At 40.2% G+C, this 15,949-nt stretch overlaps 2 protein-coding genes across 2 annotated transcripts in view; one reads left to right on the top strand and one right to left on the bottom strand.

Annotated features, from left to right (window-relative positions):
- Positions 1 to 8,555, bottom strand: part of eif2ak4 (eukaryotic translation initiation factor 2 alpha kinase 4) — a 30,059-nt gene extending 21,504 nt beyond the window's left edge. The window contains exons 1-11 of the mRNA XM_042500953.1: positions 8,161 to 8,555; positions 7,906 to 8,021; positions 5,613 to 5,715; positions 5,367 to 5,540; positions 4,147 to 4,227; positions 3,878 to 4,029; positions 3,699 to 3,799; positions 3,444 to 3,601; positions 2,033 to 2,571; positions 972 to 1,087; positions 6 to 160 (exon numbers count right to left, since the gene is read on the bottom strand). Coding sequence (XP_042356887.1) covers positions 6 to 160; positions 972 to 1,087; positions 2,033 to 2,571; positions 3,444 to 3,601; positions 3,699 to 3,799; positions 3,878 to 4,029; positions 4,147 to 4,227; positions 5,367 to 5,540; positions 5,613 to 5,715; positions 7,906 to 8,021; positions 8,161 to 8,292 — 1,827 coding nt within the window. The 5' untranslated portion in view covers positions 8,293 to 8,555. The remainder of the gene's footprint in view (positions 1 to 5; positions 161 to 971; positions 1,088 to 2,032; positions 2,572 to 3,443; positions 3,602 to 3,698; positions 3,800 to 3,877; positions 4,030 to 4,146; positions 4,228 to 5,366; positions 5,541 to 5,612; positions 5,716 to 7,905; positions 8,022 to 8,160) is intronic.
- Positions 8,556 to 12,086: 3,531 nt separating this feature from the next.
- LOC121953743 (actin, alpha cardiac muscle) lies at positions 12,087 to 15,390 on the top strand. The gene is made up of 9 exons (XM_042500955.1): positions 12,087 to 12,192; positions 13,281 to 13,431; positions 13,526 to 13,654; positions 13,825 to 13,935; positions 14,024 to 14,108; positions 14,355 to 14,516; positions 14,601 to 14,792; positions 14,879 to 15,060; positions 15,147 to 15,390. The coding sequence occupies exons 2-9, from the start codon at positions 13,303 to 13,305 to the stop codon at positions 15,288 to 15,290; spliced, it is 1,134 nt and encodes a 377-aa protein (XP_042356889.1). The 5' UTR covers positions 12,087 to 12,192; positions 13,281 to 13,302; the 3' UTR covers positions 15,291 to 15,390.
- Positions 15,391 to 15,949: the final 559 nt, after the last annotated feature.

The raw sequence follows: 15,949 nt of genomic DNA, 5'->3' as shown, positions 1-15,949 counted from the left end.
CTCACCTTAATTACAGCACCAAAGGCTCCCTTTCCAAGGAGCTGGATTTCCTCAAATTCATTGAAGTAGCGAGAAAACTGCCGCTGCACTCCGGAGCTAAAGGGTGCGTTGAGGATGTGGCTTCGTGGGATGACAGATGATGGAAAGTCCACACCAGGATCTGAGATTAAAGGAAAAAATAGGACAAACAGTTTTACTGTCTTCTTGTAATAGATCTTTCTCATTTATCAATTTCTTTTTTTCAACGTGTACAACAGTATGACATTTGAAATTTGGGGATGGAATCAGCTCCATCTTCTTAACGCTGTATACACGTCTTGTGCAAGAAAAATTAAAACACCTGTACAATGTAATGTAATACAACAACCCTGCAATAAATATTAGTGTGGAAGAAACAAATAATTACATCAAATTAAGGTAAAATAATTAATCACATTGTTTAGTGAGCAAATATTTACTCTGCGTTAACCTTCTGAAATGTGAGTATTTGCTGCAGGGAATATGAATATGTGGTATTTTTGACAAAAAAAACTATTTGAACAATAGAAAAACTTGCTTATCATGATGCACATTTTTCCCAAAGTTCTGACATTTTATTGACTAAATGATTAGCTAAGAAAATAAATTGACAGACTGTATGTAATTTAGCCTATTAGTTATAATTGATTTATATAATAATAAATGAATTAGTTACTAATTAATTCAACACTTTACTATTTACGTGACACCTATAGTCCTCCATAAAATAAACTGATAATTAACTGATAACTTGATTTCATCAGTTGCCAAAATAAACACTACCACACTTACTGTATGAGCCTGACTCAGTTTGTCTGTGACACCTCTGACCTAATTGTTTGTTGACTCATTTTAGGATGCTTTGTTTGCACTTTGTGGTTTTGTGTACTGAATTTTCAAAAGTGCTTCTAATATTTTCTGTACACATTGTACGTAGTGGACGTGTATGGGACCTTCTGGGCTGGCCTCCTGGTGCTGTGGCAGGTTTTTAGGTGATGGAGGCTTGAGGAAGGCGTGGTCTAAAAGCTGCTGGGTGGTCCAGCGTTCAGCATCATTCAGGCACACACACCTATGAGAAATACACATACAGCATAACAGACAGGAACAATCCAGTCAGCTGTACAAATCCATTGTGCTGGTCGCCTGCTGGCAACACAAAGCAGGCAAACCAAAAACAAAAGAAAAAGCTCTGAATAATCTAAGTGAGCTCAATGTATAAAACAGGTTTATATAAAAACCAGCCAGCAAAGCAAGTAGACTGACAGCCTATAAAACATAATGCCCTTCAGGAACTAACCAGGGCTTTTTGCATGTTTTAGCCCATTCACAACAAATCCCATATGCTTCATATTATTACTAACCATTTTCCAAGGCACGCTCCTCAGAGTTTTGAATGTGTTTTTACTCATTTCCAGGCAGACTCTGGTTTCCCTTCATGACTGTACGATGTGAGAGTCAACTCACAGAAACATGAAACTCTCTCAAGTTTAAGGCAAAATATCTTTCTTTCAGCGGGGTGCCAAGTAGCTCAGTTGATAGAGCGGGCACCCCTTGTACAGAGGCTATGTCCTCGCCGCAGCAGCTGTGGGTTCGTTTCCTACCTCAGCCCTTTGCTGCATGTCATCCCCTCTCTCTGCCCCTTTCCCACTTCAGCTTTCCTATCCCCAATAAAGGCAAAAGCCAAAAATGTAATAATCTTGAAAAAATCTTTCAGTGAAGAGCTGCAAAGCTAAGTCAGTTTATCAACTGAAATTAGTCAATCAAAAGAAAATTAACTGGTAACTACTTCAGTAACTGATGGGACTTAACTAAATGCTTTAAAACTTAAATTATTATTATGGTATTCAACATCAAATCAGTGTTTGAATCCTTCATTTTTGGCTTTGTTTTTTGTTGTCAAATTGGAAATCTACAAACACTGCAGTAAGGTTTGGAAAATGGTCAGCACCAATGGAAAGCATACATGATTTATTATAAATCGGCTGAAACACTGGTAAACTCCTTCCATACATACTTGTGGAGGAAATTCTGGAAATCAGCGGGCAGGCTGGCCGGCACAGTTACTGGATACTCCTTCACCTCCTTCCCCTGACTCAGAGACAGCAGCATCAGCCCCAAGTTCCACACGTCCCCTTTTTTGCCCGTTTTTGTCGGCATCGCCGTGTCCTCTGAGAAATGTACATGAGCTTGCTCAAATATGTCCTCTTTGCAGATATCAGCAAACCGCTTCGATAAGCTGTAGTCAGTCAGTCGAATGTTGCCCTCAGAGTCCACCAGCACGCTGGAGGCCACCAGCTGTTTGTGCACCACAGAGTTGAAGTGAAGATAGTCGAGAGCAGCCAGCAGCTGGGCCGTGTAGTGACACAGTTTATCCAAAGGGACCGGAGTGTGGTTGGTGAGGCTTTGGCTCAAGTTGATGCCGGCAACATGCTCCACCAGCAGGTTCACCACGAGACAGTCCTCCTTCTCCGTGGAGCTCAGCGCCATGTAGCGCACCAAGTTAGGGTGATCCAACCGCAGGAGGGAGTTGAACTCATTTTCTGCCGCATGAATCTGCACAGGAATTCAGACGTAAGGTACGGTATGCCAGGAGCATTTTTCTTGCTCTTAATACCACTTGAATACTTTAAAATCAATCTCAGGGTTCCCACACATTGTCGTGGACAAAATATCAAAAAATTTTCAAGACTTTTCAAAAGATCCCATTTTTTTTTTCCTTGGCGTTTAAAACATGTAAGATTCGAACTCTAATCAAACATTCCACGATGTGTTCAAGGATGGTCAGAAATTTGAAAATCCAACAATAATTTCTGTTCTAACGGTCTCTGGCTATCATAATGGTGTCAATTTGGTGATTTTTAAAGAAACTTTCAAAAATTTAAGAAAAAAAAAAACAAACCCGAAACATTTTTGTGGTTTTCGATAAAATTCCACAAAAATATTTTAAAGAAAAAAATGCCAAAACTGCATAGAAAACAAAACAGAAAAAACTCAACAAAAAATATATATATAAATGAAACAAAGAAAGAAAAAAAAACATGTTTTAAAGTTTTCTGTGAAAATGGCTAAAAATCTTTACAAAATGACTCTTAAATCTTAAATTAAATTACTTGACATGCCTAGTGGGCTTACATGAAGGGAGAGAAGTAACATGGGGAGAAAAGGCAGAAATATACATGATAAACAAATAATCAAAAACAAAACGTCACACATCAACACATATTAGAGCTAGGTTACATCATCAGGTGCAGAAAATCCGTTCACTGTTCAATTTATTACACACAGCACATTTTCATGATTTTCCCAAAACTTTCAATAATTTTACTGGTTCCATGATTTTTCCAGGCCTGGAAAATGTGACTGTGACTTTTTCAGGTTTTCCATGAGCGTGTGAACCCTGAATACCTGCCTCCCTCTTTACTTGCCTGCTTTTTGCAGTTCTCAATCCTTCCTTTCTCCTGGCTGGTGAAGAACTTGCTCCTCTTCTTGTTCCAGCGCAGCGTCCACTCGTAGATCACAGCAAAGTCTCCGGAGTTTGCCTCAAATCCGTAATAAACATTACGGCGGAGCCTCTCGCTGTCACCTGTCAGAATCACAGCCACGAATGTAGAAACAGGTTAGTGTTGCGGATGAAGCGACTTTTGCATCAGACTGGCTGCACTGTCTCAAACCGCTCTCACCTAAGCTTTTCCCTCTGTGGACAACAAGCTCCCCAAACGTGCTGCTGTAGAAATGGAGGAGCTCCTGTGAGCGAGGGCTGTCTTCATTAGCCGTGTCACGTCTGGGGAAACAGATACAACTTTAAGCACTTTTACAATGTTTCTTTAACATTAGGAACATGCGCTGGTTCGCTGTGTACCTGTGGCGTGTATTTGAGGTAGTCCGGCGGCGGTTCCCAGCTGTTTTTTTGGCTTCAATCAATTCGGGAGGAGCTCCACTCGGGCTGGGTGGGCTCCTGCCTAACAGGGAGGCATTAGCAGTAAGTGGCTGCTCCATACTCTCAAGCCGCTCCTGTGAATATAAACACCACACTAAAGGTCAAATACAACCCTATTTTTCAGTCTGAAAGCAATTAAATATAAACTATGCACGTTTTACTGATCAGTGGAAATAGTGCAGCGCAGATACCTGTTTGGCGATCTCCTTTCTTCTCTTTTCCTCTCGTTTCTCCTCCTCCCTTCTTTGGATTTCAGCCATGATCTCTTTTTCCTACATGAACAAAAAATACCTCGGTCAACATCCTATATAGCTAGAACTTCTGTCAGTTGTTGGGACAGTTATTTGTTTGTTTTTCGCAGTGTGTCATATTAGTGCAGATCAGAAAAGAGGAAAATCTACTCGCTGTCATTCCCCAAATTCAGAGGTCTTTCAGAAAAATAATCTCATTTTTATGGGTAGTTCAATCTATAGATGCATGATTAATCAATTAATTTATTTGTTGTAAACTATTAATTTACTAACTAACTAATTAATCACCAACTATTTCATAATCGTTTAAATGGTTTGAATAATTCTGAAACAAACGAAGGTAAACAAGACACCGAGGAAGTCATCTTGGGCTCTGAGGGACACTGATACTGATCGGCTTTTTTTTTTTTTAATTTTCTGACATTTTTTAGCCCAAACTACAATCGTTTAATGAAGGAAATAATTGAAAATGAAAATAAGAATTAGTTGCAGCTAAAGTTGGAATTGTAAAATTGTACCCGCATAATTTCTGGTTACTTGGGCATAAAAAGCTAGCATTTAAAATCAGTTTATGGGTTTTGTGTTCCTTCTTCACATTATCAATGGTTGTAGCGACTAAGGTCCAACGACCAAACTTTAATTCACTTGCATAGGTGCGGAAAGGTCTTAACGCGCATCCAATAAAACAAATGTCCAGAATAATCGCTCTTTGGGTGACGTTCTCATTTATTGTAAAATAATAAAATGTAAATTATTTGCTGTGAAGATGACGTAAAAATGAAAATAAATCCAGCTTGTTTTATGCCTTCATGCTTGTGATTACGGTTACAGTAAGAACCACGTGTTCCCACCACCTGTGTCACATCACTTCCTGTTCACCGGTGACCTATACCACCTGACTAATTAACCAAAATAATCAGATAAATAAACAAACAATGTAAACAAAATCATTTACACAAACATTTACACAAATAATTGCGTGACTGGCTCCTACAATAGTAATGATTTAGTTTTAATTACACTGAAAAGATAAGATTAACGTGATAGCTCCCACAAGATGAAATCAAAGATCCTTTTTGAATGGGCCGGAGAAACTACTTAGTGTAAAACCACAGATAAAAGTAATCCAACATGAATGGCTTTGTGTCTCTGTGCCTTACCATCTCCTCCTCCTGTTTGCGCCGCTGGTCCATCTTCTGCTGCTCCTCCTGAGCTCGTTTCTCCTGTGCTCTCCGCTGGTTCCTCAGCATCTCCTCGTGGAAGGAGCTCGACGGAGGCTTGTTGTGCTCGCTCAGGAAGCCCTGGATGTATACTGCTAGCTCGTAAATCATCACCTATGGGTAGACAGGTTGGTAGGTTAAAAACAGTCTGTATATACTTATATTTGTGCGTCTGTGCGTCCTTACCTCCCCGCATCGTGCTGCCGCCAGCTTAATGAGCTCATTCTGAAGGCTCTGGAGGTTACCATTCGACAGACCTTTGGCATTAGTCAGCTCCAGCTCTGGAGGCCTGTAGGTGCCACAAGATTTATCAGGAGTGACTGATCACTAGTTAGGGCTGAACAATATGGAGAAAATCAAATATTGTGTTATTTTTGACCAAATACCTCAATATCAATTTTGTATTAATATTGTAGAGTTGAATATTGGTGCTTTAACAAAATATTTCCAAAATGAGAATTTAAAAAAAAAAATATTATCCAGGGTTCGCACACATTTTCCTGAACAAAATTTCCATGAAAAAACATTTCCATGGTTTTTTAAGGACCTATAAAAATTTTTTTAAAAAAGTGTTTTTGCCCGGTGTTTTTCAAACATACCAGTTTCTAACTCTTTGCAAACATAATTTCAGCTAACTGGCATACATGAAAAAAGAGAGTGAACTTCGGGAAAAATGAAATAAAGTTACGTGCTTGTAAACGAAACATCACTCATCTATGCATTTAAGTTACATCCAAAGCTTCTGAAAATAAATTTTCTGTGATTTGACACTGCGTTGAAGGTTATCCACACAAGATAACTGTAACAATTTCATGAGACACAACAAAATTCCATGACTTTTCCAAAACTTTAACTGGCTTCTACTAATTCAATGACTTTTCCAGGCCTGAAAATGTAGTGTATGTAAAAGGTTTTCAATGACTGGTGGAATGGTCTTGTAAAATTACATTACTTTACTGTAATGCAGCCTTTAAAACCCGGAAAAGACAACACTCACAATGTTATTATCCAAAATCCAGGACAATATTCAGTCTCATCACAATGTCAGTATAATATGGATCTACTGCCCAGTAGACCTGTCATTAGTAAACACTGAAATGACACTGACAACCCAACAGTGGATCTTTGTTCTGATTGTGCCTGGATTACCATCAGGAACGTTGGGACAATGTCCTGGAATGTAAAAAAGCCACAGTTTGGCCTGTAGAAAAATACACATTTCTTTCTCATTTACTACTAATCATGTGGGCTAATGCGGACAAGACGAATTTTGGTTTTCATATGAGTTAGTGAACAATGCCAATCAGGGTTAATACAGCTTTAAGGGAAGTGGGATTTAAGACTTTTAAAAAATGTTTCATGCCAAGTGAAATGAAATGTAAGATGAAGCCAATATCGAAGGAAAAACAGACATGTACCAACATCAATTACTTAAGGTCAGGGGGATTTTTATTTTATTTTTCATTTATTGTAATATGAAATGTGTATCTTTGATGATGTTATTGCAAGAGTTAATCAGTAAATTCTTCTTATTTTTATGTTATCCATTATTTTGATCTTTTGCAAAATACAAAATCAGAAAAAAAAGATTCATAAAAATCCCATCTCTAATGTCTGAGCATTTTTAAGATATTTGAAAAATTGATTTATAACATTTTAATGCCAAAAGGCCTTATTTTTAGATTGATGGATTCAATGACTTTTGAACCCTGGTCAGTGGTCATTTAGTTGTGACTGTGCTTTTAGGTCCTTTTTCCTTAAAGCTGTACTGCATGTGTTTATTCATGTGCTCATTTCTATGGGTCAAATATAAAGATCCTAAACAAATGAATAACTCTGAGTCAAATCTGTAATATTTTACAAATTAAAAGCTGTTTTCGCAACTATGTTTTCTAACTTGACCAATATCAGACATGCAGTACCTGGTGGGCACTGGAAGGAACAGATAGTCTCGAAATATACAGAGTTGACGATGCTGAAAACACAGTGAGAGAGGTGATACAATCTAACTGCTGTGTCATAAGTCACAAGTGATGATCCCACATTCAGATAAAATCCTTTGCTTTAATAACTTTTTTGTTTCCCAATTTTTTCAGAAGAAAGATGCGAGTGAGTGTTGTTTTCTTCTGTGGCATCTCATCTTACTAAAAAAGAACTTGCCAAGAGTAATGTTAATGTTTACAATAAATAAAGGTGAAGTTGTTTAGAGAGTAAGATATAGGCATCCTGAACACGAGTTTCTCTGACCAGTAGTCTCCAGAATGTCTCAGTGTGGACAGACGATGAATAAGTGTGCTAGACTCAGTTTCTACATTACAAGAGACACACGAGGACATCATTTAGAGACATGAGTAACACGGTGAAAGAGACTTCCCTCACTTTTTGTTGCAGCTGCTCACCCTGTGTCTGGACACCTTGCAGTGCAGTGGGAATAATGGTAATGGTAAATACATGGCAAAGGTCAGGGGTCAGTACTCACGCGTCTGGATATGTGGGCGGACATCTGACCTGCAGGTCTACTGTCACGTAGCATTCCTGTCTATTGTTCAGTCCGTTGGGCCGCAGGCAGAGGTGCACCTCTGGAGGCCTTTTCACCTGAAAATAGACAATGAATCTTAACTGGAGGGATGATGATGATGATGATGATGGATCACTACAGATAACAGCAACAGGCTAATGTGTCAACTTTTACACATCACCAGAGGCTATGCATTCTGCTAACAGCTCCAGCTACCTTCCACGGATCCTTGTTCCGCAGATCCTGGAAGTCATCTCCAAAGATAGACGCGAGAGCCTCCAGCTCATTTTCCTGCTGGACCGTGTGGTCGTCTGTCCCCTCCTCTGCTGGAGTTTGCTGAAAGCTCATTCTTCTGCCTCGGCTACATGGCAGTCTTCCTGTCCTGTCACACTCTCACAGCCGTCTCTGAGGAGGAGGAAGAGGCTCCGCTCAGCTCGCCGCTGCACTCACCGCCTCCCTCCGCTCCTCCGTCACTTTGCTAACTCCAAACTTTAGTAGAAATTCACCTCACAGCTTTTAGCTTCGCAGTTGCTATCTTATCACACAGCCGACAGCAGGCGTATACAACAAGGCTGCCAAGTGGCGCATGGCTGTCGCAAGCGGCGTCGCAGGTGAAACGTCATCACGTTGTTGTCCTGTAAACATCCTCTAGAGGGCAGTAATGACCCTGAACTGGGTCTGCTGGGAACGGAATGTACAGAGAAGACTACAACAGAGGTGGGTGCAAGTCATTGTTTTGCAAGTCACAAGTGCTAATACAAGTCCCAGGTCAAGACAGGGAAGTCAAGCCAAGTCCAGGCTGACAAATCCCAAGTCCTGAACATTCAATTTCGAGTCCTAAACGAGCCATAATGCGCTCTTTGCCGAACACAATGCCATTTTAACAGGAAAGTAATATTTAATTGTTTTAAAATTATGAATACTTTCTTGTATTAATGTGTTAAAAATAAGTGCAAGTGGTATACATAAGATAAATTACTTGGCTGAACATGCAGTCTGAAAGAAAGTATATCTCCCTATACCTTTTGCTGGGAAATAATACACTTCTCCATAGTCACCAAGGGTATTATGCATGAATCATACAGAAAATAAAATACTTCTTGATGGGTAATGTCTGCATTATAGAGGGGGAATACATTTTGTGGCAGATTGGAAATGCAGTCTGATTTGTTATGGTGTCATGGTCAGTCATACATTCAAGCTGAAATGGTTTGAAGTTAATTTAAGTATAGAAAAGATTATGTTGTTTCTAAAATGTTTAGAAATGGTGTCTTGCATTGTGCTATTCAGGAGAAAAACAGTATATCCCCAGTATGCACTAATATACTGTGTTTAATGTAACAAAATAAATACTTTAAACATTTGACACTTCTCTTTTTTTTTCATTCAGCCTGAGCCGTCTGTCTTTTCTTGATTTCTGAGCACAGATGCAAGCAGCTGGTGGTAGCTTTTGGTCTGTTGTCTGTGTGTATGCAAACCCATCAGCAGTGAAGGAGCAGATGGTAACAACGTCGTCTGTGCTGATTGTGCCAGGGCTTGTGCTCATCCTTCAGGCTGGTGTGAAGATGGGGGTGTTGAGGCTTTGGGTGGATGAATGGGTTGGTTAGGGGGTCATCAGAGAGTGCTTGGTGCCAGTGGCACCGTAGTCCACTTTGGGTCTTCCTGGGATGATTAACGTCCACTCTCAGCTGCCCCAGGGTAGGCCATAGACCCAGAGGAGTCCTATACTATGATATTGAAAAACAAGTATTTAATAATGTTCTTGAGAAAATGTACTGATTCACATTACATCACTGAACTTAATCTCAAGATAAGATGGGCAGGAGTGTACCAGAGTGGATGGGCCAAAGGTCAAGATAAAGAAGAAATTTCACTAATGGCGATCTGAAGACATGTTGTAATATTAAATGATATAGTCTATACAGAAAAAGATGAGTAGCAATTATGATTACATAAGTGGATTTAGAACTGGGATTTTTTTTAAATCAAACCACTCTATTTCCTAAAAGAGGTACAGCAGCGATTTACCATGCTTCTATAAAATTACTTATAACAAAAAGACTTCAAATGAAGAATGGTCAAAATGAATGCAGCAGAGACTGAGATATGCTGATCTTTATACCTAAAACATTGCATCCACCTCCTTCTCTGCCTAAAGCCACATCTCTTTAAACCCCACACTTCAAGTTTGAAACACTGCTCTCTGTGATGAATGTATCCTGTTGAGGCTCCTTTAAGCTACGAAACTGACCTAATACTTTGAAACCTGGAATGACATCACTTTTCTTGGGCTGTGTTCAGGTGTCCTCTACATGCATTTAAACCTTTCAAACCAAATCAAATTGATTTAATTTCTTTCAAAAACATTGCTAAAAGGCACTGAGCAACCTGACATCCAGCAAATCGCAAGAAATTAGGAAAAGAAACGTCTGAAAAAAATATTTTTTAAAAAAAGGAGAGCGAAAAATTGTTGACAGATGACAGTAATTGAAAAAAAGGAAAAAATGTAAAGAAAAATATATTTATGATAATATATTTATGATAATTATTATCAATATTATTCATCAAGCATTTCACCTACTTATTTATTTTTTTAAAAAAAAAAACTTCTTTTTTTTTTTTTTTTTTTACATTTTTCTTATTTTGCTAAATGTTAGGTCATTTTCTTGTAAAACTCTTGTCCCATGTTTTTTAAAGAGATCAAGCCAATTTGCTCAGGTTACAAAGGGTTAAAACTGTTCTCTATAATACTGTATGAGGCATTTGCAAAAAAAAATCTCTATATATATATATTTTACATTTCTTTTGTACAAACCTCAGACTGAGGAGCGAACACTGTTTCTCACTGTTGCCAGGTAGAAAATCCTGACCATGAATCATGTCTCCTTTATTCATGTACCAAATTAATATTAATCCAATCTATGAAAGTAATGCAATGTTTGGCATGCAAATAACTCTGAGATGCTTCAGCTGCATCCAGCTCCTATCTGTTGAGATAGAGAGGAAACAGCTAAATATAGGAGGCTGTATCTGGTGGGGCAGCCTGCAGCAGAGGAACACTCTCACATGCCTCCAGCTCTGATATAACCTCACATATTATACACAGCTCTTTTACATCTGAGTCATTCCTCACCTGAAGACCTGAATCAATAAATTGCTCTTGTCATTACAAATACATGCATGGTTCCCCCTGAGTCCTGACCATATATGCTGTTTTCTTTGGAAATAATGTTATGTATCAACAAATAATCTGTCAGATGTGTGTATCATTCCTGCACAGATGAGAGTATTACCACATAAGGTACACTGTGCATCAAAGAAAATATATGGAAAAGTGGGTGGCACATATATGGACCTCCTCTTTGCAGACTCGCGCCTCGAGACCCTCAGTGGCCACTCATTAATGACTCAGTTGCTCACCATAAAAGGAGACAGCTGAGCCAATCAGCTGGGAGCACTGACACCGACAGGCCACTCAGACAGCCAGATCCCACGCAGAGCCCTGCTGGCGTTACCATCAGCTGTTCCACGCTGTTCAGGAGGCTCAGTGAACATACCAGCAGCATGGTTCACAGACATATGCAATGTTTTCATCTCCTTAACAAGACAGCAGCGGCGCTGTCCTGACTGGGTCATCAGAGTGGGCCTTCTGAGTATAGAAAAAAGCTCTTAAGAGATATGACATGTGCAGAGTTGTGTATTATACATCAGAGTAAAAATATAAATTCAGAATTTTACAACTCTGATTGCATTGCATTCACATTATTTTGATTCATGATTGCAGAGCTTTAAAGAAATTATGTGCAACACACACATTCAAACATGCACTGCCTTCATGCAGAAAGCTACATATTTTATAAAATTCATGAGACAAACTTTCATTTTAGTAATCCAGATTATGCATTACGTTCCTTTCAGCAAATAAATTGTATGAACGTTAATGTTGTTCTCTTGCATTTAATAATACAATAAATACAATAATATTCTGATAACTTCAAAACTTTTTGTTGTGTGCCAACATTTCATTAAAACTGTACTATTCAAGTGACTTCACTGTAGAGAGGTCCCCTCCATGTATGTAAAATTTCCTGTGGCTTGTTGACTTTTTTGCTGCCAGCTCTTATTTGGACTTGTGTGAACCCCCGGCCCCGCCCCTGGTCCCCAGACCCGGTCTGGGTCTTATTTAAGGGGCTCTCCTCACCCTCAGCTTTTGTCCCAGTGGAAGCATCCGCCTACCAGTGCACCTTGGTGAGTACATTAATTTGATTTATTCATTTATTTAAAAGGGACTATGTACAGTTAAAACATAAATATTAAGATGTGAATCACCGTAGCAGATTATTGTCTTACATGAGATTATTAGATTATTATTTTACACAACTTGTTTCTCTGATTTGCTGTGGATGTCTGTGTAACTTGTGTGACGAGTGTCACAAAGTCTATCAGTTGCACATTGAGATTATGACACTGGAATGAATGGATTAATTAATTAATGATGTAACTTCAGCTAACTGCTTGTTTTCACATGTTGTAATTACTGAACATGTTGAGTACAGTTAAAAGTGGAGTTACTGGTGAACCAGGCTGACTGGGTGTTGAATTTAACATTATTATAAGTTGTTAGTTGAGGTGAAACTCCATGCTTTGGAAAGTTTCAGTGACAAAGCATATAGTATTTTACAGGAGTATTACTTACAAATGAATGAAGCTAATAAGCAGCTGGGTCATGGAGCCATGTAGTAAAACAAAAGTGTCACAGTGAGCAGACAGATGGGTGCTTGCCTGGCTCTCAGACAAGCTCTCCCAGACCTGAAATAGCAGGAGATCCGTGTGTCACTTGTTTCACCCTGTTAAGCACAGTGTGGGTGCTGAGCTTAAAATAGATCCCAGGTCTCTCTGTTATGCCCCTTTTTGGTGCTACCTCAGCAGCTCTGAGATGTCCCAGGAACAATCACAGCTGTAGTGATATGGTATCAGTAGTCCTACAACAAAGCTAGGACCAAAATAGCATCCAAAGGCATGTCTAATTGGCTTTCTATAAATAGTACCCATTGAGGTGTTTTGTATCAGTGTTTGGAGGTGATAATAACTTTAGAGCAACTATGACCGAGTGTTGGCAGGTCTTCAGAGACGCTTTGGATCCCAGTTAATACATATATTAATTATATGAGTGTAAGGTCTAGTCACTTCATCACATCTTTAGCCGCTCCAGTGATAAAGTGTCTGTGATTGTCTAATTATAACAGGCCTTTGTGCTATGTATTCAGTTTAGACAGCTGTTCATAACACCCATTCTTAACCCTGTTTGTGTTTCTACCCCACCCCACAAATTTTAGACCACCCCAGTAAAGCTTAATCATGTGTGACGACGACGAGACTACCGCCCTTGTGTGTGACAACGGCTCTGGCTTGGTCAAGGCTGGATTTGCCGGAGATGACGCTCCCCGTGCTGTCTTCCCCTCCATTGTTGGAAGGCCCCGCCACCAGGTACGCTAAAAGAAAAGTCTTCTAAATAAAGAATCCATCAAGTAAAAGTAACGTCTTCCAATGTCTTATGTTCCTCTTGTGCTTCTTTCCTCAGGGTGTGATGGTGGGTATGGGTCAGAAGGACAGCTACGTAGGTGATGAGGCCCAGAGCAAGAGGGGTATCCTGACCCTGAAGTACCCTATTGAGCATGGCATCATCACCAACTGGGATGATATGGAGAAGGTGTGTGTTGACAGTGCGACTCATTTACAACATTCACAACAGCTGACCTTTTGATTCCTTGAGAATTCACAGCCTGCCACTGTCGTAAAAGCTTATTTTTAGAGAACACGGTTGTTGTTTATTCAGTCGAGTTGTTTAAGACATCAGCTGTTATTTCTCTGTCCTGTCAGATCTGGCACCACACCTTTTACAATGAGCTGCGTGTGGCCCCTGAGGAGCACCCCACCCTGCTCACTGAGGCCCCCCTGAACCCCAAAGCCAACAGGGAGAAGATGACCCAGGTACTTACTAATCACTATTCTCCACTTTAGCTTTATTTGTATTTGAATTACGACAAACCTTTCAAGTTCTGCTTGCTTTTTCTTGCAGATCATGTTTGAGACCTTCAACGTTCCCGCCATGTACGTGGCCATCCAGGCTGTCCTGTCCCTGTACGCTTCTGGTCGTACCACCGGTCAGTACATTGAAACTTTCTTGCAAACTGTGTGGCAAGGGAGAAAGTGTTGAACATTTACACTCACGAGGTGATCATCCAGATAGATTCCTGTCTCATTGTCAAGGGGAGGTGTTAATCCCTCTCCAGCAGGGTGTTTGCCATGTGATGTCAACAGCATTGCTTAGTTTATGACATACTTGAAGAGGTCAGACCTTCACAGGCATGAATAGCTGACCCACTGTGGTCCTTTTTTGCTTGCTAAAGGTATCGTGCTGGACTCTGGTGATGGTGTGACCCACAATGTCCCCATCTATGAGGGTTACGCTCTGCCCCATGCCATCATGCGTCTGGATCTGGCTGGTCGTGACTTGACTGACTACCTGATGAAGATCCTGACTGAGCGTGGCTATTCCTTTGTCACAACTGGTAGGTCGATGTCATCATGGTTAATTCGCTGAATAAGAGACATACAAGTTTTGTTTCTCAATACACAAACTTTCTGCTCCATAGCTGAGCGTGAGATTGTGCGTGACATCAAGGAAAAGCTGTGCTACGTTGCTCTTGACTTTGAAAATGAGATGGCCACCGCTGCCTCCTCCTCCTCCCTGGAGAAGAGCTATGAGCTTCCCGACGGTCAGGTCATCACCATTGGTAACGAGCGTTTCCGTTGCCCAGAGACCCTCTTCCAGCCCTCTTTCATTGGTGAGTAATAGGTTGCATTTGTTTTTTGATACATCTGAGTACACTGTCTCGGGCAAAACTCATTTGTTTTGCTTGTCCTCTACTAGGTATGGAGTCTGCTGGTATCCATGAGACTGCCTACAACAGCATCATGAAATGTGATATTGACATCCGTAAGGACCTGTATGCCAACAATGTGCTGTCTGGTGGTACCACCATGTACCCTGGTATTGCTGACCGTATGCAGAAGGAGATTACAGCTCTGGCCCCCAGCACCATGAAGATTAAGGTGAGAGCACTGCAAAGGCTTTAAGTCATTAAGTTCATTAACAATCTGATTTAGCACTCAATAAATTGTGTTTGCTCCTTGCGTAGATCATCGCTCCACCTGAGAGGAAGTACTCCGTCTGGATTGGCGGATCCATCCTGGCTTCCCTGTCCACCTTCCAGCAGATGTGGATCAGCAAGCAGGAGTACGATGAGGCCGGCCCCTCCATTGTCCACAGGAAATGCTTCTGAACACAACCAACCTCCTTCCGTCCATGCATTCGTACGTTATTGTCTCCTGTATATAAATGTGTATGTTCTATTGTAATAAAGACAAGCCCTTGTGAGAGTATCTCCTGTGATGTGCTTTATTCCAGCAATGCAAATGGAAAAATTATGAGTGACCCTTTCATTATGGATATGCTGTGAGATCCCTGCACACAGCTCAGACTGTGTGACATGACAATCCATATCTGCTTAACATAATCCAACAAGCGAATGGTAAAAGAGTTTGCTGAAACCCATTTTGACATTCGATGGCTGAAAGATGGGGGTGACGCTGCCACCTAGTGGTTGCTTTGGGTTTAAATTCTTATGCAATACAAAACTTTGTAATCAAGAATGTTGCCTGACAGCTTTTAGCATAACAAACCATTACAACATTTAATTTCTTGTCATATCTATGAGGATAGGCCTTGATTACGGACTGTTCATTACTTATGAGAGGGAAGGGAGTGATGCAAACTCCAAATAATTAAGCTCTGAGGAGGGAGTATTGTTTGTTTTTTGTTTGTTTTGTTTGCCCTGGGGGCATAACATTTAACTTGAAATTGTTATATTTTGTGTATATTTTGAATGCCCCCAGGGTCCCAAAACCTGTAAGTTTTCTTTTAAAATCTCAAAAATCGCAG

Source organism: Plectropomus leopardus, chromosome 14 (assembly GCF_008729295.1).
Source record: "Plectropomus leopardus isolate mb chromosome 14, YSFRI_Pleo_2.0, whole genome shotgun sequence".
NCBI classification, from domain to species: Eukaryota; Metazoa; Chordata; class Actinopteri; order Perciformes; family Serranidae; genus Plectropomus; species Plectropomus leopardus.
Note: the sequence above shows the minus strand (reverse complement) of the source record. Positions and strands in the feature narration are given on the sequence as shown.